General features: G+C 36.9%; 2 protein-coding genes across 2 annotated transcripts in view; both read left to right on the top strand.

The window, feature by feature from the left end:
• The window catches only part of LOC140158432 (uncharacterized), a 66,864-nt gene that overhangs the window by 28,616 nt on the left and 14,340 nt on the right, over window positions 1-23,908 (top strand). Inside the window, exons 7-16 of the mRNA XM_072181522.1 lie at window positions 274-384; window positions 1,694-1,816; window positions 4,081-4,194; window positions 5,153-5,272; window positions 10,395-10,514; window positions 11,027-11,155; window positions 11,734-11,850; window positions 12,617-12,733; window positions 13,416-13,532; window positions 22,845-22,964. Coding sequence (XP_072037623.1) covers window positions 274-384; window positions 1,694-1,816; window positions 4,081-4,194; window positions 5,153-5,272; window positions 10,395-10,514; window positions 11,027-11,155; window positions 11,734-11,850; window positions 12,617-12,733; window positions 13,416-13,532; window positions 22,845-22,964 — 1,188 coding nt within the window. The remainder of the gene's footprint in view (window positions 1-273; window positions 385-1,693; window positions 1,817-4,080; window positions 4,195-5,152; window positions 5,273-10,394; window positions 10,515-11,026; window positions 11,156-11,733; window positions 11,851-12,616; window positions 12,734-13,415; window positions 13,533-22,844; window positions 22,965-23,908) is intronic.
• LOC140158529 (uncharacterized) lies at window positions 16,284-20,277 on the top strand. Its single transcript, XM_072181649.1, has 5 exons — window positions 16,284-16,596; window positions 17,964-18,083; window positions 18,603-18,722; window positions 19,033-19,152; window positions 20,059-20,277. Exons 1-5 carry the CDS (start codon window positions 16,452-16,454, stop codon window positions 20,247-20,249), a joined length of 696 nt encoding a protein of 231 aa, XP_072037750.1. The 5' UTR covers window positions 16,284-16,451; the 3' UTR covers window positions 20,250-20,277.

Raw genomic sequence — 23,908 nt, 5'->3', positions numbered from 1 at the left:
GTAAGAATTTAAGATTCACATTCTCAACCTATGACATTCGCTCTTTGCCAATTTACGATCTCATTTTGTGTGCAAAAATCTGTCTAATACATGTAATCAATCATATCACAATTTGTGGTTCTTTCACGATTCTTCAATAATGAAACTAAGTTTAATCTTAAAAATATCTATGAAGTTGCTCATAATGTAAGTTACAATATATCTCAGACTCGACTTGGTTTGAAGTTGTTAATAATGTAATTTATAATATTCTTTCATTAACCTCATAAATAGATGTGTGTATCTCAAACCCGTGTTTAAATGGAGGACAATGCATATTATCAAACGGAGGGTACACTTGTCAATGTCCTAGCGGCTTCACTGATACACGATGTCAATTACAAGGTAAAATGAGCTTATCTAATCTCAAACTTCTTAATTTAGCAGTAGTTCATTCCAATGCTTTCAGGTTCGAATCCTCATTTGATTAAGCATTGTATTAGAGTCACGGGTTCAGATCACCAGCAAATGCAGAATTGAGCATGTGCAACGAAGGTGTATTCGGATTTGAACCTTGTACTCTACTTCGCTTATCAGACAGATTAATGAAGGTTCCATGGGTTCGAATCTTGGATAGTCGACTAATTGTTTTCACATCGTGAATGTTATGTCATGTCGTATATTTCTGTTTTCACCGTAAGGTACCCAACTCTTAAATTCATAGTCTATTTTTGGTTTGGAGCCAATTGTTATTTCCATCTCGACTATTTATTACGAAGCAAAATCAAAAGAAACCCATATCCATTCTTGCATCTAATATGTTTTATTACTATGCAATGCACTTAGTGTAGACTAAGGCCAAACGGTTTAAATGGTTCCCATGTCGGATCTGTTACGTATATCTACATAATAGTATAGTAACAAGGTTGTTTAGTATTACAGGACAGACAAGGACAAGTAAAAGGGTAATTTAAACCAAAGGAATTAATTAGATTCAGTAGTTTTTATGAGGTTTGTGTAGCAAACACAAATTTTGAACATGTTGAATAACGTAAAAACGGAAAATATGGAACATGTATGAAATAAAGTTAATAATATTTCATCATAGGCATAATATAATACAAGGAATCTACTATTTCTCTTCAAAAATCGATACAATTAAATTTCTACCATATACTGTACTCTACAATATAATTACACATGTACTCGTACCTACACTGAAGTCAATGGTGAAGCACAAACAGAAAAGACACCTGTCGTAAGATAAGTCATGTTATTGATGCTACATAGTCACGTGTATAGCGATGTTGAGAGTTATTTAGTAGCTGAATGATCACAATCATGACATAATGTGCCAATAGATCTTTGTACTTTATATTGAAAGGGGAATGATGAAATCGCATTATGTTACAAACGACGAATGAGGAGATGGGACCACCACTGGCCTGTCACATCAAAGGCAATTGCATACCTTTGTGGGTGTCACAAAAATAAATCTGAAAGCTCCACTGGAAAAGCTTTGCTTCTGGACCTGCATGAAACATCGTGACCTCTATAACTGTAATAGGGATGACATCTGCAAGAGATGGCATAGTTTGTCTTTGCAGTTTTAGCAAAAACTTTCAACATCCTTAATTATATCTATGAACATGTTGCAACTGCCTGTATTGTGATATCGACCTGTAATAATCAAACTCTAAATACGTGTGTACAGATCTGTGCAGTAGCAGACCGTGTGTAAATGGAGGTACATGCTATCTTGCATCTTCAAGTAGTAACATTCCCTATGTATGCGTATGCCTGGATGGGTTTACAGGCACTTACTGTGGCATTCAAGGTACAGTGGTGTATGTTGAAATATTGATGTGTTTGCATTCCGCATCACTCTGCATTTATTACAACCCACATCTCGGGTATTATATGTTCAAATGTCAGGGGGATGAGACGTTTCTACTGAGAATGGAAAGCACAGAATCAACATTCTGATGCAAACAAGTAGTAAGGGAAGAAATCAAAACTCGACCGGCGGTTGACCGGCGGTTCTGTCCGGTTCCGTCCGGTTGCCATTGTTTAGAACAATAGCAACCGGATGGAACCGGACGGAACCGGTGGTCGAGTTTTGAATTCATCCCTAATGTAAAAAGTAAAAGGTATCCGCAGTGTAAGGAGTGTATTACTGGTGCAGTATGTACATTATCCACTTCAAGAGACATGGATAACAGTTGCTTAGACTAGAGCTGCTTAGTACACTCCTCACTTTGTTACCTAAATTAAATGGACCCATTACATATGAACTCTGCAGTACATTCCTCAGTAGAAACACTCAAATAGAAGGCAGATTGTAGAACTACTTTGAAAGGGATATTGATGGGCTCATTAACACAGGGTGTTAGGCAACATTCTGTAAAACCGGCATGTTCCTTTTTTCAAAACTCGCGTAGAATAGACGTTTCATTTGTGAAGGTTGACGCTACTAACCAGGTGACATTGATTTCATACTAATGCTAATGAGCATGTATACTGCGCCAATAAAGTATCCTTACACTTGGAAAAATAGTCACAATTTCTAAACCGAACAATATTGGAGTAAATTTGTTTTTTAATAGATGCACTATCTAATCCTGCACATTATGACACCACATTGAATCCAATGTGACTTCAAGAAGTAAAGTTAAAAGCATTTGATTAGACGCAGGTCCAGTTTCAAAAGTGACAAACTGGCCTATTCAAAACTCCACAGACCACAAATCTGGTTTGAGAGTGGTGAATGGCTAGTTTATGCGTTTGGCTTTAATTTAAAACAAAAGGAACAAACGAAAACTGAAACAAAAGAACTGACAAATAAAATGAAAGTTATGAAAAGTACAGAGAAGTAAAAACTGAAATAAAAACTGCTTTAAATAACGCTTCATTGACGAAACTGTGTTGTCTCTTTGTTGCGCTTGTTGGAATCTTTTTTCGCCTTGTATAGGCCAGTTTGTCACTTTTAAAACTGGACCTTCGTCTATTCAATTGCTTGTAACTTTATTTCTTGAGGTCACATTGGATTCAATGTGGTGTCACAATGTGCAGGATTAAATAGTGCATCTATTGAAAAAACAACTGAACCCCAATATTGTTCAGTGTTGAAATTGTGATTATTTTTCCAAGTGTAAGGATACTTTATTGGCGCAGTATATTTAACTCTAACCATGAAAAGCACATGTATAATACGGCTTGAATATGTTGGGGCTAAGCATCACGATGCGAATAGAGAAGCTTACGAACAATACCTCTTCAGTCCTTTTGAAATGTTATGCTCAATTGACGTTGCTGGAATCCAAACGTTGCTGGAATCAGGAACCAACTTATTGTAAGATCATCGCAAACCCTTTGGTCTATGAGAATTAAGTGGAAATAACTGATTTTTGGTAACTACTCAGTGTAGAATTTGCATAGAATGTAGAATTTTCAGCTTCGCTTGCATGCTTGTTTCATTTTGGTTGATTGTATATTTTATATAGTTTTCAACCTAACATTCGATTGTCGAATCTCATATTCTAATGTTGACGATTTTTGGGCTTCAGTATAGAAAGACTAGACGTACTATGGTGTCTCATTTGACAGATATCCTGTTCTGTATTGATGAACGGTTCATATTATTAATAGCCAGGACAGCTGTGACGAGAACGCTTACGCTTTGTTTGGAATATTGATGCATTCTGCATTTCTGGAATTGCATGTTATTTTGTGTCAGTCAGAATTGATAATCGGGTTAATTATATTTCTATAAGAGAGAATTGCGAGCAAATATGCATGTGCAGCAATAACATTATTATTGCGTGGCTTAATTTCTTTAAATTATTTTGTATGATTGGGTTCAATGTACATTATATCTTTGCTAAAATATGGTAGATATAGGCCCTAGTTGACATCATAATTGTATGAATGTAATATTTAATAACTGAATGTAATATGTAATGTCTTGAAAAATTTGACGAATATTGCCGAAAAGATTGTGATATGATGACACCTATATAACAAACTTAAACTGAAGTGAACCATTGACGCTGCGAGCAATATATTTTGTAAAACATTTGTATGACGTATCTTTCTCGTCAGACCCATGTTTATCCAGTCCATGTTTTAATGAAGGCACATGTACTGAGGGTTCGTCATCAAGCACCTATATCTGCACATGTCGAGCTGGCTATTCAGGACCACGTTGTGAACAAGGTACGATAACCTACTACCACAAATCATTTGAATGTTAAAAACTGACCTCTTGAAATCACACACCCATTTTAAATCCAATCCATGAGTTATAAATGGTTCAATAAAAAATTTACAAATTTCGGTAGGATGAATATTTACTAAACACGATGCCGTGGTAATATTACAACAGAAATGTCATATAATGAGAGAAAATATACCATTTTGAAGAATCAAAACCCAAAATATACTTTTTGGCTCTATGACTTGGTCAATTTCAGTGATTTTAAAGCAGTCTTTTCAGATGCCACACAAACAAATAGTTCCATGCATCGCCCAGGCCTGTTGGTGGTGCATAACCTTATTACCGCTTATTACCAGTGCTTGATACTTCAGGTACAGCTCAGGTATTGGATATGATTCAAAATGAACTGTCAAGACAAAAAACAGTCAATTTCCAAAATTCAAATGTGTATAAAAGCTGTCTTTATTATACAATCTTTCTTGGTTCAGGAATTAAAATTCTAAAAACCCAATACAGTTTTGGACAGCACAGTGCTATATGCCGAGGCCTTGGTTAAACTGAAATGATTTACAATCTTGTATTCTGCTACATTTTAATACATCATACGAAGGATGTGGTGGCTCAGAGGTACAGGCAGGCTCCGACTCATGATCGCAAGGTTGTAGGTTAGAAACCCGGCGATGCAATGTTGTACCACAGATATTGGAATGTGTTCCAATATCTGTGGTTGTACAGTTTGACAATGCTTTCACCTCTAGTCTCTCCCTCAGGAATATAAAATGGTTAAAATATAAAATACACAAACCCCCTAGCTTACCTTCAAGTCATTTGGTGATTTGAATATCATTATTTTGGATGGGAAACCTATACCTGAGAAGACGTACGTTTTAGATAATAATTTAACAATGATGGTTTTCATTGCTTTGTTAATTTAAAACACCGCTTCTTTTGTTGTAGTTATTAACACTGCGTGTGACGTGAATCCATGCCTCAACGGAGGCACATGTGAAACCAGAGGAACACTATCATACACATGTCAATGTAGAACGGGTTATGTCGGAACGAACTGCCAAACAGGTAAGAGACACGTAAATGGTATTGTAAAATATTTTTTGCCAAAATATTTTGCCAAATATTTTGTTAACACTTAAATAACCTTATGTTAGAATATTTGTAGTAGGTTATCAACAAATGTTTTTTGAATGTTGTGAAAACGTTTTATACCGTTTATACAACCCGATATTTAAACGTTTTCTGGCAACCTTTTCTAACCTTTTTCGAATGATGTCGAAAATGGTTTGTGTTTGCTGGACCTGTAACCCGTTGATATAGGTATACGGCATTTACGTGACATGGCATGGCAGCAGGTTGGTAGAAGAGAAAAGATGACGAGTCCTACCAATCAACCAATCAACCAACCAACCAACCAACCAACCAACCAACCGTCATATCCTATGTTGAAAATTGCCGTAGTGTCTAATTTGATAGGCTTCATATAACTTTTCATCTTTTTGTCAATGGTTTTAGTTTAAAAATAATGGTAATTAAGATGTTAAATATTTCCGAATGATATAAATAGTTTATATTCTTGATAACACATTAGGTTACATTTTTGATTAATTTTGTAAACGTCACGTCAAACCTGCCTGGAAATTAAGAACGGAAATAATCAACTTACAAGCATACAGTCGATGGTTCTGAAGCTAACACTCATTCATGAATGGCCGTAGTGTATATTATATTTTAAATATTCTTCCTGTAAATATTTTGCATGTCATTTGATGTTTGATTATGTGTTATAATTTTGTGGACGCACCATTGGGTAAACGAGTGCCACTGTTGTGATGTTCCAAATACACTTCTACTGCTATTCCATCTTGTTTTGTTCAGTTCTTTCAGAGATGTACACCCTGTATGATCATCCCTGTACTATCTGCTGAGGCCTGAGTTCAAATAAAATGATTAACAATCTTGTATTCTTTTATGGTAACACATCATACGAAGGATATGTTGGCGCAGAGGTACAAGCATGCTCCGATTCATGATCGCAAGGTTGCAGGCTTACTGTAGCAGGCTCGAAAGCCGGCACGCAATAATGTTGTATACCTCTAGTATTTCTCTCAGGAATATACATGTGGTTGTAAACCTCCTGGTTATTGGTGACTTGAGCAGAGGAGGACTTACGTTTTAGATATAATACAAAGAATTATTTTAAGGATGATGTTTTTTCATTGCTCTGTTAATTTAAAACACTGCTTCTTTTGTTGCAGTTATTAACACTGCATGTGACGTGAATCCATGTCTCAACGGAGGCACATGTGAACCAGCAGGAAGAGTAGGATACACATGTGAATGTAGACCGGGTTATATCGGAACGAACTGCGAAACAGGTAAGACCGTAAGAGAGACGTAGACGTAACACGAATTTAATTATTATAATAAATCACAGTCTTGTACCCGCAAAGTACTTGTTGGTCTATTAATAAGTATATAATACATACATACTATATATTAATAATCATCATCATAATAATTATATTATACACACTTGTTAAGCGCAAACATCCTTCAATATCCGCTCACTGTGCTGCACACTGAGCAAGCTACCATAATGAACAGGATACACCAACAAAGTGTAGTATGGTGCTGTTTTAAGCAGAAACACAATAGATTTAATACACTTTGCCAATTACAAATCAAATTTAAAAGTAGGTGTATATACATGTCTTTACGTTATGACGTTAGAATTACACCGATAGTGAACATTCAATATTCAATATAAAAATTATTTGATTACTGTCATATGCTTATTCGCTAGATTATTCTTAAATCCATTCATAATTCTCGCTATTCGCAATAAGGGCACCGCCAGCGGTTTGCGATGTAATCGTGATGTATCATGGGAAAAGGTCGACATCCAAGTCCGCGCAATACGAATATTACCATGCTATTGGGCTATTCCAGATGTATTCCGCACCCCCCCTATGGAAGACATTTAACAAAAATACAATTCCAGCTGGAATTGAGATGTGTCTAGAATTCCAGCAGTCATTTTTAGCAAAGATTCCGGCTGGAGGGTATGGAAGACATTGAGATTAGTTGTAACTCCGGCTGCTAAAATAAACGAAAAAACAAGAGTGGGGATTGTGAAAGGCCATGATGTGCCTATGGAAGACATTCACATTTCTTAATATTCCGGCTGGAAAATGATCAAAAATGCTCCAATTCCAGCAGAATCTTCACTTATGATCACCATCTCGATTAACCTATGAAAGACATGTACTTAAATTCTGGCTGGAAACAAAAAATGTTTTAATTCCAGCTGGAACCCTATGGAAGACATTTACATTTACATGAATTCCGGCTGGCCATATTAGACATATTACCACAATTCCGGCAGTGTCTTCCATGGGGTTTTCCTGACATGTGAATTCCGGCTGTCAATTTAGCCCCAAATTCCGGAAGTGTCTTCCATAGGGGGGGTGCGGAATACATCTGGAATAGCCCATTACATAGGAACACGTGACAATATTTTTTTAGTTTGTCAAAATAAAGGTGTTACACGCGAATCGATACTCAATAATACTTAATAATGTGATTTGTAATGTGCACAATTAATTTTTCTCTATCGATTTGCGTGTAATACCGTTATATTGACAAACTAAAAAATATTGTCACGTGTTCCTATGTAATAGCATGGTAATATTCGTATTGCGCGGACTTGGATGTCGACCTTTTCCCATGATACATCACGATTTTCCCATGATACATCACGATTACATCGCAAACCGCTGGCGGCGCCCTTATTGCGAATAGCGAGAATTATATATAGCAATGTTAACTCCTAAACAAAAGTTTTTTCAAGCATCTATATCTCAAACTATTGTGATATGTTCATATCGTGTTGTATATCAATATGGATAGCTACATTATTCCCCTTAATTAACAATAACACCAGATTTGAAACAATCACCTCTTTCACGGCTGAGTACACGCCTTGTGAATGTAGTGGGGTCTCAAACAGAATATGCCAAATTGGCAATTATTCCCGCCGCGCTTAAACAATAGTCACTAACCTCAATAACGGGTGAAAAAGAAAACATACGCAGCCTCAACAGCCAGGCACCTCCTCCTCAGGCAGTCATGCTACTCACCTTCCTGGTCACACGTTGCTGTGGGATGGCATTCCAGTCTTCAACCAGGATTTGTCGCAGGCCATTCAATGTGGTGTGCATTGGCTACTCTGGAACGCACAGCACGACCAAGCTGGTCCCACAAGTGTTCAATCGGGTTGTGGTGTGTGGGCTCTGGCTCTGTGGGGGTGAGCGTTATCATATTGGAGGATTGCATTAGGTCCGTTCCAGATTGTGAAGATATGGAATTGCTGCTTGCTGCACAGAATAATGGTCAACCGTCAATTTGGCACATTCTGTTAGAGACCACACTACATTCACAAGACGTGTACTCAGGCGTAAAAAGGCGATTGTTTCAAATGTGGTATCATTGTGCAGGGGAATAAAGTAGTTATCCATTGATATGCAACACGATATGACCTTGTTACAAATAATCTGAGATATAGATGCTTGATAAATTTTCCAAACTTTTGTTGAGGAGTTTAGATAAAATTAATGATTAGAATACGGTTTAATTGTAGTAACAAGACACGTATTATGCTCTTCTGCCCCGTAGCGCGAGCGGCATCCTAGGAAAAATGTACTTCTTATCCTTACATATTTTAGTTTGATAGGCGGACACACTTGCTAACGCCCCACACACAAAACGGGATATCCCTTCCACACACCCCACCATGTCCATCAACGGCCAACTACACCGCCACCAGACAATGTATACAGATCCCTTCCCATACCCACACACACCCGCAAATACATTATGCATGCACTACAGATGCAATAGGCTAAAATGATATAGAGCATAAAACATACACGAATGTTCTTGAACAATAGTAGTAGCAAAAACAAGTAAGTAGCACTAATAAAGTTGAAGCCATTTCTGATGAAAGCATAGCAACGTACTGTTTTAAGCCTTATCGCTTGTTAATAGCAGTAACTGTTTTTTGTTGTAGTATTTAACTCAGCCTGCTTCACCGTGCCTTGCCTTAATGGTGGCACATGTGTTGCTGGAATAGGCAATGCTACTGCTTATTCCTGTCTCTGTATCACTGGATACACCGGACAAAACTGTCAAGAAGGTACATTTGAACATACTTTGTACTATTCTGTTAGAACTTTTAGGGGGACATTTGAATATTTTGTGATGTCTCGAGTTGAAGATGATTTTCAGGGGTGTAGTCAGAAATCTTATCTCTTTGTGTCATGTTCAGGGTAAAGAGATACTAGCTTAGCATTTGTCTTACTTTCCTCCCACAAGTTATATCCTTTCATGCACTTTTCAAAGCCTTCAACACAAATGTCTGAGTAGAAGTAGCACTGGCTACGCCACTGGCCGTATAAATGGGTTTAGAGCAAAGACTACTTCCTAAACTGTGAATTTTGAATTATATCACACGTCAATCTCAACTCAAGACAAGACAATGTATAATTGGAAACTATAAAAATGCACTTTTAAGACAATTTACAATTGCACCGCTTCTGCAACAAAAAATTTATATTTACCTGAATTACCACCACAAAGCTTCACACCGCTTCCACAACTGATTCTTTCACGATCATATTCCACGAGTACTGTTATTTTTGATTTCGCGTTTTCATCTGTCACTACCAGAACTAAAGCTTATCTTTTCAAACTGACCTAAAATAATTATTTGGTAATAATCACAGATTTAATACAAAGATCACAACTTCTGTTCTTACTTTGATATCTTATGTGGCACCATAAAAAACAGTTCGTGGTGAAGGTGAAAGCCTTCAAACATATTCATTAATAATTCAATTGCACTTACACCTTTATTGTTACTACTAATAAAGTAGCGGTTTTTTCGCTTTGCCTATTGTCTTTGTAATGTAATGATTTCTATAAGTATATGTTTCAAGGTTTTTTGTGATATCTAAAAGCAAACCTGTTTGTTGGTGACCTATATATCTATCCTTTCTGAAATACCAACAACATAGATGACATACGTAATATTAAAGGGATTGCAAATCAGCCGCACATCATCCTCACACACACTGTCTTGTTATGTATAATGTCTCTTACAATATCCTATGAATATATTTCTCAGCTGACAACATCGCATGTGACGTGAATCCATGTAACAACGGAGGTATTTGTACAACATCAGGACTCATCTCATATAACTGCGAATGTAGGAATGGTTTCACGGGAAATAATTGTGATATAGGTTTGTAAACTTTCTTACATAAAATGTCTCTTATTCTTGATACCTGAAATTATAAGTGTGATTTAAGATTAGCGTCGTTGTTAACTATGTTTTAAACCCAGATAACAGCGGAGGTATATGTATTACATACGTAACTTTTTTCTCAAAAAAAGTAATTACCCCCTCAAATAATGACCATTATTCAAGATCTGGACCTCACTACATTAAATTGATCGGTGTTTTATTGTTTTCTAGGCTATCGTTTCAACTCGTTCAAGGAGTTAAATGAAGGACAACACGTTTTTAGAGTTGTCTTTTATTTTGCCAGACAAAAACAGGCGATTAAAGTCAAAATTCAAAATAATAAAATGCACTCTTTCTCAAACATAGAAAATGTTTTAGAAACTTAGATTTTTTTATGCCTAAACTAAGTGTAAGATTCTCACAATTATACAGATCTATTAATCAAAGATATCGAAATAAGTTGAAGACAGGAAACTTAACACATCGAATATCTACTTTCCTTTTTGAAGCTCCCACAGCTACATGTGACGCGTCGCCATGTTTTTATGGAGGCACATGTGTAGCTCAGACTGGTGGCGGATACACATGCAATTGTCTACCAGGCTACTCGGGACAAAACTGTGGTACAATAACACAAAGTAAGGAGATCTTCTGATCATAAAAAAAACAAATATTTAGCATAATACATAATATAGTTGCTCTAACATTTGATCTGAGTAGAATTTTATGTTTTAGACTCCTTGTCTATTGCCTTATATAGTCATCATTTATATTTCGTTATGGTCCCCAAATCAACCTAGCTTTCTATTAATTTATTGAAACTTCCTTCTTCTGTTTCGTTCGCTTTTCTGGTTGTCCTGTGTTAAATTTCATCTTTGATTCCAATGTACACCTAATTATCCATTGTATGAATTGTATATCGTTTGTAACTTACCTTTTGATTTGAATTGTATATCGTATTTTAACTTGCCTTTTGATTTCACCTTCATAATCTTGATCATAAACCGTAGCTCTCAAAGCTTGAAGTTCTTGTCTGATTATGTAGGTGATCTAAAATCTAGACCAATGATGCAATTATTTTAAATTGTATCATAAAAAGTGTTGCTCTTGAGAATTAAGACACTTTTGTTATTTCAGCCTCTATAAAGACATGTTAGAACTTAATTTGCTAATTGCGCACTTGGTACATTTCTCAATCTCGATTTTCTCCCAATAGTTACAGGTCCCTGTTCGTCTAACCCATGCACCAATGGAGGAGTGTGCTCCGAATCAACTGGCGATGTGTATTCCTGTCAATGTTCAACTGGGTTTACGGGCCCTCGGTGTCAAATAGGTAAGCGAAGTCAATGTATAACTGGGTTTACGGGGTCTCGGTGTCAAATAGGTTAAGTGAAGTCAATGTACAACTGGGTTTAGGGGCCCTCGGTGTCAAATAGGTAAGTGAAGTCAATGTACAACTGGGTTTACAGGGCCTCTGTGTCAAATAGGTAAGTAAAGTCAATGTACAACTGGGTTTACGGGGTCTCGGTGTCAAATAGGTAAGTGAAGTCAATGTACAACTGGGTTTAGGGGCCCTCGGTGTCAAAGTGAAGTCAATGTACAACTGGGTTTACGGGCCCTCGGTGTCAAATAGGTAAGTAAAGTCAATGTACAACTGGGTTTACGGGTCCTCGGTGTCAAATAGGTAAGTGAAGTCAATGTACAACTGGGTTTACGGGCCCTCGGTGTCAAATAGGTAAGTGAAGTCAATGTACAACTGGGTTTACGGGCACTCGGTGTCAAATAGGTAAGTGAAGTCAATGTACAACTGGGTTTACGAGGTCTCGGTGTCAAATAGGTTCGTGAAGTCAATGAACAACTGAGTTTACGGGGTCAAATAGGTAAGAGAAAGACTAGTGAAGTCATAGACAGTAGAGAGAACTGTCTTTGGTGAAGTCAAGTACCAAGTGTATTTCTCTAAAGACATGATTTGATAGACGAGCAAAATTAAGCTTTTATTCTTTATGCGTACTGTGATTAAATTACGGTACCTTGTTAGAACTTGATGACTACAAACATGACTGTTAATGTTTGGAAACAAAATGATTTTTTCATTGCAGTTGTGACGGTATGTGACGTGAATCCATGTCTCAACGGAGGAACTTGTGACCTATCAGGAACCAGCTCATATACCTGCCGATGTAGGACTGGTTTCACGGGAAGTAACTGTCAAATAGGTACTTGTACAAATATCATATAGCCATCACTAAATTCAAACTTTCAATTCAGTGTTATCAATACTATATCATACTGTCTTATCTGCACCGAATCTGCTAGGATATGAGGAGAAAGAATTAACATTTTTATGGGGCCATTTTAGTTTAAAAAGTGTCAATTCTTTGCGCTCTTCTCGCGAATTTGTTAACATTTTGCACCACATCTCTCCATTATGGATTCAATATGGCAAAATGTTTCGCGCGATTCGCCCGCAATTGTACCATATACGTATTATGTCGCCAAAAGGTGCTGGATTCACTCTAACTATAACTATATAATACTATCTAACCCCCCCATGTCAAAAAGAAATCTACGCCATTGCCAAGGAACGGTTTGCCATACATCTGCATATCAATATTTCAAACCCCTGTCCATGAATTTTTCTTCAGCGCATGCACAAAAATACAGGGGAAAGACACATCGAACACAAAACAATTAAACATGAAATTACAAAAGGAAACATACCATGCAGAGGCAGATAAACCAGAGAAAAAACTCCGGACGTACCTGTCTGTGAAACCTTTTCCGAAAGAGTTGCATGGTTTCACATGATCAGACTGTCAGGCTTCTTGGTAACATCTTAAAACACGTATATACATGTCTCATTGCTAATGTCGATTGACAAATTGTATTCTCTTTCAGTTGTGAACACGGCATGTGATGTGAATCCATGTAACAACGGAGGTACATGTTTCACCTCTGGCACAACATATACCTGTCGGTGCAACACTGGCTTTACAGGGACTAATTGTCAAACAGGTACTAACGTTGGCGGAAAATATTGCCACAACAAAGCATAAATTGCCCAACATCCTTGCCTATTGCAACGTTGATTCGGACAAATTCATCACTATAATCTACATTATAGTTTTTTTGAACGATGGGGCCTGGGGAAAGGGCGAGTGTAAGCTGAATGAGCTTCAATTATTGCGAAGATTACGTGGATGTACAAGATGCTTAGTTCTGGCGAGCAAGATGTTAACAACAATGCTGGTGTGGCAATAAATTTCCGCCAAAATTGTAGTTTAACACTTATAGACACTTGCTAATCTTCTTTCTTGGTGTTACTAGTCAGTGCTATGTTTTGTCTACCATAATACGTAGAGCTGATTGGAGTATCTTTTGGTACCTCTGATAGTTACTTCCGTCTCCCTTTAATGCTTACGCCTAATAAACATAATTATCAAAATAATACTACGTCTATAATTCTCAGTTCCTTTTTGTATGTCTATGATTTCCGTAAATAGAATGCACATATTAATGTTAGTAATGTAATGTATACCGTTTTCAGTTGTAATTATTGCCTGTAACCTGAATCCATGTAACAACATGAACAATGGAGCTACTTGTGTATCATCAGGAAGTAGCGTATTGTCAATGTAGGAATGGTTTGATGGGAAATAATCGTCAGACAGGTGTATATTTACTATCATGTTGCTAACTTCTGCCAACGTTATTGTCTTTTTTCGTTGTCACAAGAAGCTTTTGCTTGATCTATCCACTTCCTCCGTGCTATTTATATTGATTATTTTAATACATGGGGTGTTCTTTAGCTGACCACCTCCTCTTTGCGTTATTTGTTAATTCTCTTGTTCCGGTCCCCCTAGACTGGAAATATCTCGGTGAACATTGTACCGATGCCTTCATACGTCAATGATGTAATTTTATTGCAGTTGTTAACACGGCGTGTGATAGGAATCCATGTAACAACGGCGGAACTTGTGTAACGTCAGGAACTACTTCATACAACTGTCGATGTAGGACTGGTTTCACGGGAACTGATTGTCAAACAGGTACCAACTTGGACAATGAATCGATGTTCATATTCACTTTCCATGAAGCCGTTTTATGTGTTAAACTCGTTTAACTGTACTTATCCGTTTCTCCTTGGTGTTTCTGTTGGTTGCATCTTTCTGTTTGAGATATAATCAAGTTATGTGACGTTAGAGGCTGCCTTATATAGGAGATACATGTGTAATATCAGGAACTAGCTTGTTTGTATACCTTCAATTGTAAGACTGGTTTCACGGGACATAGTGGGGGCATTTTTCTGAAAGACTGTCTTTCACGTTCTTGGAAACCAGGTTTCTAAATCCTACCATCGTCTCCTTGGGACATCATCTGAGTCTACCTCTTTTCTTTTCTAGTGTTTAGTTTGGTGAAGTCTTTTACTGAGTATTTTTCACGACAGACATGAAAATATTTTGGGTCTGACAAATTAATCTTTTTGATAACGTCTATTTGGAATCTCTTTTGATACCTTTGGTGGTTACATCTGGCGGGCACCCATCGATAAATACGATGAATGAATGAATAGGAGATATTCTAGTATATATCCATATTTCTGAATTCTTGTTTGCATGTCTACGTTGTCTTTGATCAAAATTCATAATGTTGTATATTGGTTCTGTTTCAGTTGTCAACACGGCATGTGATGTGAATCCATGTAACAACGGAGGTACTTGTGTAACGACAGGATCTTCCTTATATAACTGTCAATGTAGGACTGGTTTCACAGGAACTAGGTGTCAAACAGGTACTAAAATCAACGTGCAACATGTGTGCGTGTTCTAGTCTTTCCCGTCATTTGAGTTTGCAAGGGTGGGGGAGGGGGGTATTTGATGTTTTGATCATATTCCCACATCAAATACATGACTTGTATGCATGATATAGGGCTATGTCACTGATGCTTGTAGTCAATTGATATGTTTTCGAACATAACAAATTCAAGATCAAAATCATTTTGGGTATAATTCTTATCATACATGTACACTGTACAAATACTGTATAGTCACAATTTGTTGGAAAATATACGAATCTAAAGCAGCAAAAGGTCGATAAAGAGATAATTTGTCAAGACATCAAATTCACAAACTAATGTCTAATATCGACGAAACACATTCCATTTTTCAGTTGTCAACATTGCCTGTAGTACAAATCCATGCAACAACGGTGGTACATGTGTACCGTCAGGAACTAACTCATATAATTGCCAGTGTCGTACTGGTTTCACGGGAACTGATTGTCTAACAGGTACCTCCTCGGTCAGATATTGTCTCAGTTTTGGGAACTTGAGTGAATATTCTCATAGATGTAGATGTAGAATAATTCTCTTGATGTTAAGTTTTAGAATCAAATTATGCAGAAAGGCTGCATGATTGTAAAGGCTGCGTCTGTGATGCTAGCCTTTGGTATTTACTTTCACATTCTTGGAAACCTAGGTTTCTGAATCTGGTACTATCATCTTCTCCTTGGAGCCCGTCTGGGTCTTTCCTTTTTCTTTTCTAGTGTTTAATTTGGTAAAGTATTTTACAAGGTAACCTATGTTTCTTATCCACGACTGAGTATTTTTCTTATCCCTCATTGGTTTGAATGAAAATATTTTGGATCTGACAAATGATGAATGTTTCTGAAAATTTCTCCTCACTAGGGAAGCTAATGGTCTAGTTTATTACATCACTCTCTATTTACAATTATCTTCTTTCTTGGCGGTACTATTGGTTACCTCTCTTAAACTTACGGCTGTTTTGGGATGTATTTTGGTACCTTTGATGGTTACTTCTGGCGGCTTCTCATCAATAAATAGAATGAACGTTTATTTAAATAGATATTCTAGTACATATCCATATTTCTTACTTCTTGTTTGCATGTCTACGTTTTCTTTGATCAAAATTCACAATGTTGTATTTGGTTCTTTTTACAGCTGTAAACACGGCATGTGATGTGAATCCATGTAACAATGGAGGTACTTGTGTAACGACAGGATCGTCCTCACGTAACTGTCAATGTCGGACTGGTTTCACAGGAACTAATTGTCAAACAGGTACTAATATCAATCAACGTGCAACCTGTCCGCATATTCTTGTCTTTCCCTGCATTTGAGGTTGGATGGGTTGGATGATAGGGTATTCATTTGGTGTTTGATTATATTTCCACATCAAATATAATGACACAGGTATATGTCACTGATGTTTGTAGACCATTGATGTTTTTGAACGTAACTAATTCAAGGTGAAAATATTAAATCATCCCTGGTATATTTCTCATCATACAAATTTACAGTCACATTATGATGGACGATATTCGAATCTAAACCAGCAAATAATTTCTAGAGACAATGAATTAATGTCTAATATCGATGACATTCATTCCCTTTTCCAGTTGTCAACATTGCCTGTAGTGCAAATCCATGTAACAACGGAGGTACATGTGTACCGTCAGGAACTAGCTCATATAACTGCCAGTGTCGTACTGGTTTCACGGGAACTGATTGTCTAACAGGTACTTTCTCGGTCAGATATTGTCTTTTGGGAACTTGAGTGAATATTCTCATAGACGTAGATGTAGTATAATACTCTTGATGTTAAGTTTTAGAATCAAATTAAGCAGAAAAGCTGCATGATTGTAAAGGCTAATGCTGCCTTTGGTATCTACTTTCACGTTCTTGGAAACCCAGGTTTCTGAATCTGGTCCTATCATCTTCTCCTTGGAGCCTTGTCTGGGTCTTCCCTTTTTCTTCTCTAGTGTTTAGTTTGGCGAAATATTTTACTGGGTATGTTTCTTATTCACGAGTGGGTATTTTCTTATTCCTCATTGGTTTGCATGAAAACATCTTTTGTCTGACAAATGATGAATCTTTTTGAAAACAATTTCCTCACCACAAACCTTAACACAGAAGCTTTCTGAATGTCATTTTGATAATTGGTCTGCCCTGTCAAGATGGATCAAAATAATGGTTTAGGTAAATCAAAATAATGGTTTAGGTAAATCATCAAAAAATGGTTTAGGTAAATCATCAAAAAATGATATTATGGTAAAACGATGGTTACTTCTGGCGGCTTCTCATCAATATATAGGACGAATGAACATATATTTCAGTAGATATTCTACGTACAACCTCTCCGTATATTCTTGTCTTTCCCTCCATTTGAGGTTGGATGGGTTTGGATGATTCATTTTGTTTTTGATTATATTCCCATATCAAATATGATACAGGTATAGGTCACTGATGCTTGTAGACCATAGATGTTTTTGAACGTGACTAATTCAACATAAAATCTTCAATCATTCCTGGTATATTTCTCATCATACATTTACAGTCACATTTGATGAACGATATTCTAAACCAGCAAATATATCTAGAGACAGTAAATTCGCAGTAATATCAATGACATTCATTTCCTTTTCCAGTTGTCAACATTGCCTGTAGTGCAAATCCATGCAACAACGGTGGTACATGTGTACCGTCAGGAACAAACTCATATAACTGCCAGTGTCGTACTGGTTTCACGGGAACTGATTGTCTAACAGGTACTTTCTCGGTCAGATATTGTCTTTTGGGAACTTGAGTGAATATTCTCATAGACGTAGATGTAGTGTAATACTCTTGAGTTCTAGAATCAAATTATACAGAAAAACTGCATAATTGTAAACGCTGCATCTGTAATGCTGCCTTTGGTTACTTTGGTATCTACTTTCACGTTCTTGGAAACCCAGGTTTCTGAATCTGGTCCTATCATCTTCTCCTTGGAGCCCTCTCCGGGTCTTCCCTTTTACTTCTCTAGTGTTTAGTTTGGCGAAATATTTTACTGGGTATGTTTCTTATCCACGAGTGGGTATTTTCTAATCCCTCATTGGTTTGCATGAAAATATTTTTGTCTGACAAATGATGAATCTTTTTGAAAGTTTATCCTCACTACAAACGTAACCCTAATATGGAAGCTTCCGAAATGTCATTTTGATAATCTACATGATATATGGTCTGCCCTGCCAAGATGGAAGAAAAGGATGATGGTAAAATGTTGTTATGGTATACCGATTTTATTTCAGTTGTGAACACGGTATGTGACGTGAATCCATGTAACAACGGAGGTACTTGTGTGTCATCAGGCACCAGCTCATATACCTGCCAATGTAGGACGAGTTTTACGGGAACTAATTGTCAAACAGGTATTAAAATACAACCTGTCCGTATGTTTTCATTTTCATTATTTCCTTCCATTGTGTGTTTTGGGGTATTTTGATCACAATCCTACATTAAATGTCACCGATGTTTGTAATCCATAGATACATGTATATGTTTTCGAACGTGACTAATTCAAGATGAAAATTTTAAACTGTTCATCATTCTGGGCATACTTCTTATCATTACCAATACATTAATACTTGGAGTCACATTAGTTTCGTTGCAGATATTAAATTCAATTCGCAAACTAATGGGTACTATAATTGGTGACACACAAATTCCTTTTTTTTGCAGTTGTCAACATGGCCTGTAATTCCATTCCTTGTAGTAACGGAGGAACATGTTTTCCGTCAGAGACAACCGCATATAACTGCCAATGTCGAACGGGTTTCACAGGAACTAATTGTAAAATAGGTATTAACATACACATTGATCATATGCTGGATTTGAACTATGTTTCCTAGTTCCTGTTTTGGCGAAGTCTTTGCGGCAGCTTTCGCATGATTCTTAGTAAAAGCTAACACTACTAAATATACTGTCAGTAGATCTTTTTCTCTTGGTGGTGAGGTCTCTGGGATGATTTGCATCAAGTGATACTGCCAAGTTTGTGACATGTTATTACTAATTCAAAACAATAATGTATCAGGCATTATGAATCTGTTGCGTTGGAGTAGGGAATGAAGTCCACCATATTGACGTAAGGTTGCCGGGTTGTGCTATATCTTCTGATTTATGTTTGTGGCTAGAATCGGAATATGGATTATATAGCTGCGAAGTAGACTGGGCTGCTGGTTGCGAATAAAACTGCAGTGGTTGCATTTGGAAAATCTGTATTTGGTATCTACTTTCCGTTGCCATCCTGCCATAGACTAGTTATGGTTTAATGTTCTTGGATTCTTCTCTTGATTAAGAAAAATCTATCATGTTCTCCTGGTGTACTCTCTTTCGACCTTAAACATTTCCTATCGCGTTGTTAGTTTAGTGAAGTCTTTCACTGGGAATTTTTCTCATCCTCTTCAGCTTTCGCATGACTTTATGGTGGATTTGATTCTGACTAAGGACAATATTAAATAATCTGTCTCATCTGGTAGTTTTGTAAGCACGCCGGGTTCTTTTGATAAACGCAAAATTGTTCACTGCATCCAACATCAGTGAATGACATACATATTTTAAGCTTTCCTCATCACAAACGTTGGAACAGATGATTACTACTCAACGTCCTTATGGTAATCTGCGACAGTTAAAGCTGAGATGAACGAAGGGATAATGACACTATAATATGTCCACAAAATAATATTGAAATGTTTGGATCTTTTTCAGTCGTGAACACGGCATGTGATGTAAATCCATGTGGCAACGGTGGTACTTGTGTAACGACAGGAAGCAGCTCACACACTTGTCAATGCAGGACTGGTTTCACGGGAACTAATTGTCAAACAGGTACTATCATACAACCTGCCCATTTCTATTTTGTTATTATTATTTGTCTTCATTTTAAGAAACGGTTTTAATTGGTATTCTGATTTCAGGGTCGTTCGCTTTCGTGACAGATAACTTTATCCACTCATTCGGTCATATATTATTCACGGTATCTCGAAACAACCTGTCATTTCGTTCTTATATTCAATGTTTTCCTCTTATTTTAAAGTTTAGAAGAGTATGATGAGGTGGGTTTTATATTCAATATCCTGAGCATAATTTGTCATTTTTGTTCACTGTTTTCCCCAATTTTAAGTTAAGATGAGATGGTTTTTAAGTTCAATATCCTGAGTATTTTCCCACACCACATATACCGGGACCACATGTGTATTTTCGCTCGTTGCCTATTTTAGCGACGTAGCTTTGTTGTTGAACGTTTCAAACCTTCGCTTGTTCGTCCTTTATTTTCTTGTCAGTTATCATGTTATAAAGTCAATGTGAGTCGGAATTATAACAAAATAAAGACTGGTGTCAACATAATTTGCACGGCCCTTTAATTAGCTACACTTTCCATAATACGTTAACTCTTTTCTTACCAGTTGTCAACATAGCCTGTAACCTGAATCCATGTAACAACGGAGGTACTTGTGTATCGTCAGGAACCAGCTCATATTCATGCCAATGTAGGACTGGTTTCACGGGAACTAATTGTCAAACAGGTACAAACATTTTTCCATGCATATAACCTGGGCTGTATTTGCATAGCTGTTTTTGGAGCCTACATTTTCCTGTCGTTCGTCATGTACATTTTTATCGCATCCTGCGATAACTCTTTTTTGGATTTAACATCTTCTTTTACTTTTAATTACCTTTTCTATGTCGTGTTTATTTCTTTTTTACGTTTACCTTGCTAAAAGTCTTTTCCTGTCCATGCAACTTTGGAACGTCAGGAATTAGATCATGTGCCTCATGTAGGACTGCATTAACGGGGACTAATTGCCAAATACGTACTAACACGCAAACAAATGTCCATTAAGCGCTGTTTTTGAAAGTTACTAATACAGGATGAAAACATCCTCATTCTTGTCTGGAACGGTATACGAATGTAAATCAGCACAGAATTATGAAGGTGGCTAATATTGATAATGCAGTTATTATGTTCCAATCTGCCACAAGCATATTTTGTATGATCTACGACGGCTTTCAAGAATATTGGTTATAAAGTGATCCAATATTAATTTGAAATATAATGATTTCTCTTCAGTTGTCAACATCGCATGTAACGTGAATCCTTGTAACAACGGAGGCACTTGTATAACGTCAGGAAGTAGTTCATATAACTGCCAATGTAGGACTGGTTTCACGGGAAGAAATTGTCAAACAGGTACATACACCCATGTGTGTTCTTGTCTTTGTCTTTATGATTCCCCTACATACGTATTGTCTTTACATGTAGAATTCAAAGCTAATAACCATGTGACATCAGATACAAGTGTTGGACGGTATGGGAATGTAAATCAGCGTAATTTACAGCAAACGTTCATAATGAAGCCGAATGTTATTTACAGCACCATTAAATTACACAATGTATTATACATAACGATGATACGGTTTATATTTCTACCTCTTTCAGTTGTCAACATTGCCTGTAATGTGAATCCATGTAGAAACGGAGGAACTTGTGTACCGTCAGGAACTAGCTCGTTTAACTGCCAATGTAGGACTGGTTTCACGGGAAATACTTGTATAACAGGTACAAACCTTCCCCAATTCCCACACCCTAATGATTGTATAAGAGATGCATCTGTATAGGTGTGTCTGGTGCCTATATTGTCCTGTCATTCGTCAGTGAAGTTCTTCGTCGCCTCTCTGGATGTTCTTTGTCGCGTCCCAGGATGGTTCTTAGTCTGGTCTTAAATCTTGTATAACAGGTATAAATCATCCCCAATTCCAACACCATAATGATTGTTTAAGGGATGTATCTGTGTCCGGTGTCTATATTGTCCCGTCATTCGTCAAAGTTCTTCGTCGCCTCTCTGGATGTTCTTTGTCGTGTCCCAGGATTGTTCTTAGTCTGGTCTTAAATCTTCTCGTTCTCGTATTGGTCGTTTCCCTTTCCTTAAACTTAGAAATTTTCTTTCATGTGTTTAGTTCGGTGAAGTCTTTTTATGTAGGGAGATTTTCTTATCCACGTCAACTTTCACATATATATGGAACGTCTGGAACTATATAGTTCGTACATGACCATGATGACTACTAGTTACAAATAAGTCAAGAAACGTAACATTGCTTTCGCAGTAACTACTTATCAAAAAGGAACTTTATGACACATACAATCTGATTCTTTGCTGGGTCCGATCAATGCCATTTTCTAGTCTTGGTCGTTCCGTAAACTTTTCTTATTTAGTGTTTAGTTTGGGGATATCTTTTATTTGGTATTTTTCTCATCTATGCCAAGTTTCACATGATTCTATGTTGGGTCTTACCAAGTACAATGTTTAACATTCTGTTCTGTTTTGTAACCCTGTGACCGTCTCAAGTATCTAGTAGACACACAAAATCTACCAGCAGCTTACTCAATGTCATTTTGATAATCTACGACAATCTACGCTGTCACGACGGAACAAAAGGATATTGGTTATGATATTACCAAATATTAATATTAAAATTATACGGATTTATTTCAGTTGTCAACACGGCATGCGACGTGAATCCATGTAACAACGGAGGTACTTGCGTAACATCAGGAACTGTCTCATATAACTGCCAATGTAGGACTGGTTTCACGGGGAGAAATTGTCAAACAGGTACAAACCTTGCCCAATTCCCACACCCTAATGATTGTATTAGGGATGCATCTGTATAGGTGTGTTCGGTGCCTATATTGTCCTGTCATTCGTTAGTGAAGTTCTTCGTCGCCTCTCTGGATGTTCTTTGTCGCTTCCCAGGATGGTTCTTAGTCTGGTCGTAAATCTTCTTGTTCTCGTATTGGTCGTTTCCCTTTCCTTAATCTTAAATTTCCTTTCATGTGTTTAGTTCGGTGAAGTCTTTTTATGTTTGAAAATTTTCTTATCCACGTCATCTTTCACATATATATGGAACGTCTGGAACTAGTTCGTACATGACTGCTAATGTAACAAATAAGATATGTACAGTGTGTATCAAAATGATTGGTACCCATCAATTTCGATGTTTATTGAACAGTCTGCATCTTCCAAATCTAACATTGGATACTCTTGAAATACCCAGAATATATTGTTTATGACTTGTTATTCAATTAATCTATAAATTATGTAGATCATGTGTTGAATTTGTGTGTGTCAGACTCATCCATTATCGATGGAAACTAACGGGTACCAATCATTTTGATACAGCTTGTAGTGTAACATTGGTTTCCCAGGAACCACTTATCACACAGGAACTTTATTACACATACAATCTGATTATTTGCTGGGTCCGACCAATGACATTTTCTAGTCTTAGTCGTTCGGTAAACCTTTCTTATCTAGTGTTTAGTTTGGGTATGTCTTTTATCTGGTATTTTTCTCATCTACGTCAGGTTTCACATGATTCTATGTTTGGTCTTACCAAGTACAATGTTTAACATTCTATTCTATTTTTTAAAAAACCCTGTGACGGTCTCAAGTATCTAAATTTAGTAGACATACAAATTTGAATCGTTATGGGAAAAATCTTCCAGCAGCTTACTCAATGTCATTTTGATAATCTACGACAATCTACGCTATCACGA

This window comes from Amphiura filiformis, chromosome 8 (genome assembly GCF_039555335.1).
Source record: "Amphiura filiformis chromosome 8, Afil_fr2py, whole genome shotgun sequence".
Taxonomy (NCBI): domain Eukaryota; kingdom Metazoa; phylum Echinodermata; class Ophiuroidea; order Amphilepidida; family Amphiuridae; genus Amphiura; species Amphiura filiformis.
The sequence above is the reverse complement of the archived record's forward strand: the minus strand, read 5'-3'. Positions and strand labels throughout refer to the sequence as shown.

Bases quoted from the DNA above. Each gene is read 5' to 3' on its own strand.
- LOC140158529 (XM_072181649.1), top strand. From the start codon at position 16,452: ATGTTGTATTTGGTTCTTTTTACAGCTGTAAACACGGCATGTGATGTG. The intron at 18,723-19,032 runs GTATTAAAATAC...TTTTTTTTGCAG, and splicing joins GGGAACTAATTGTCAAACAG to TTGTCAACATGGCCTGTAAT. The intron at 19,153-20,058 runs GTATTAACATAC...GATCTTTTTCAG, and splicing joins AGGAACTAATTGTAAAATAG to TCGTGAACACGGCATGTGAT.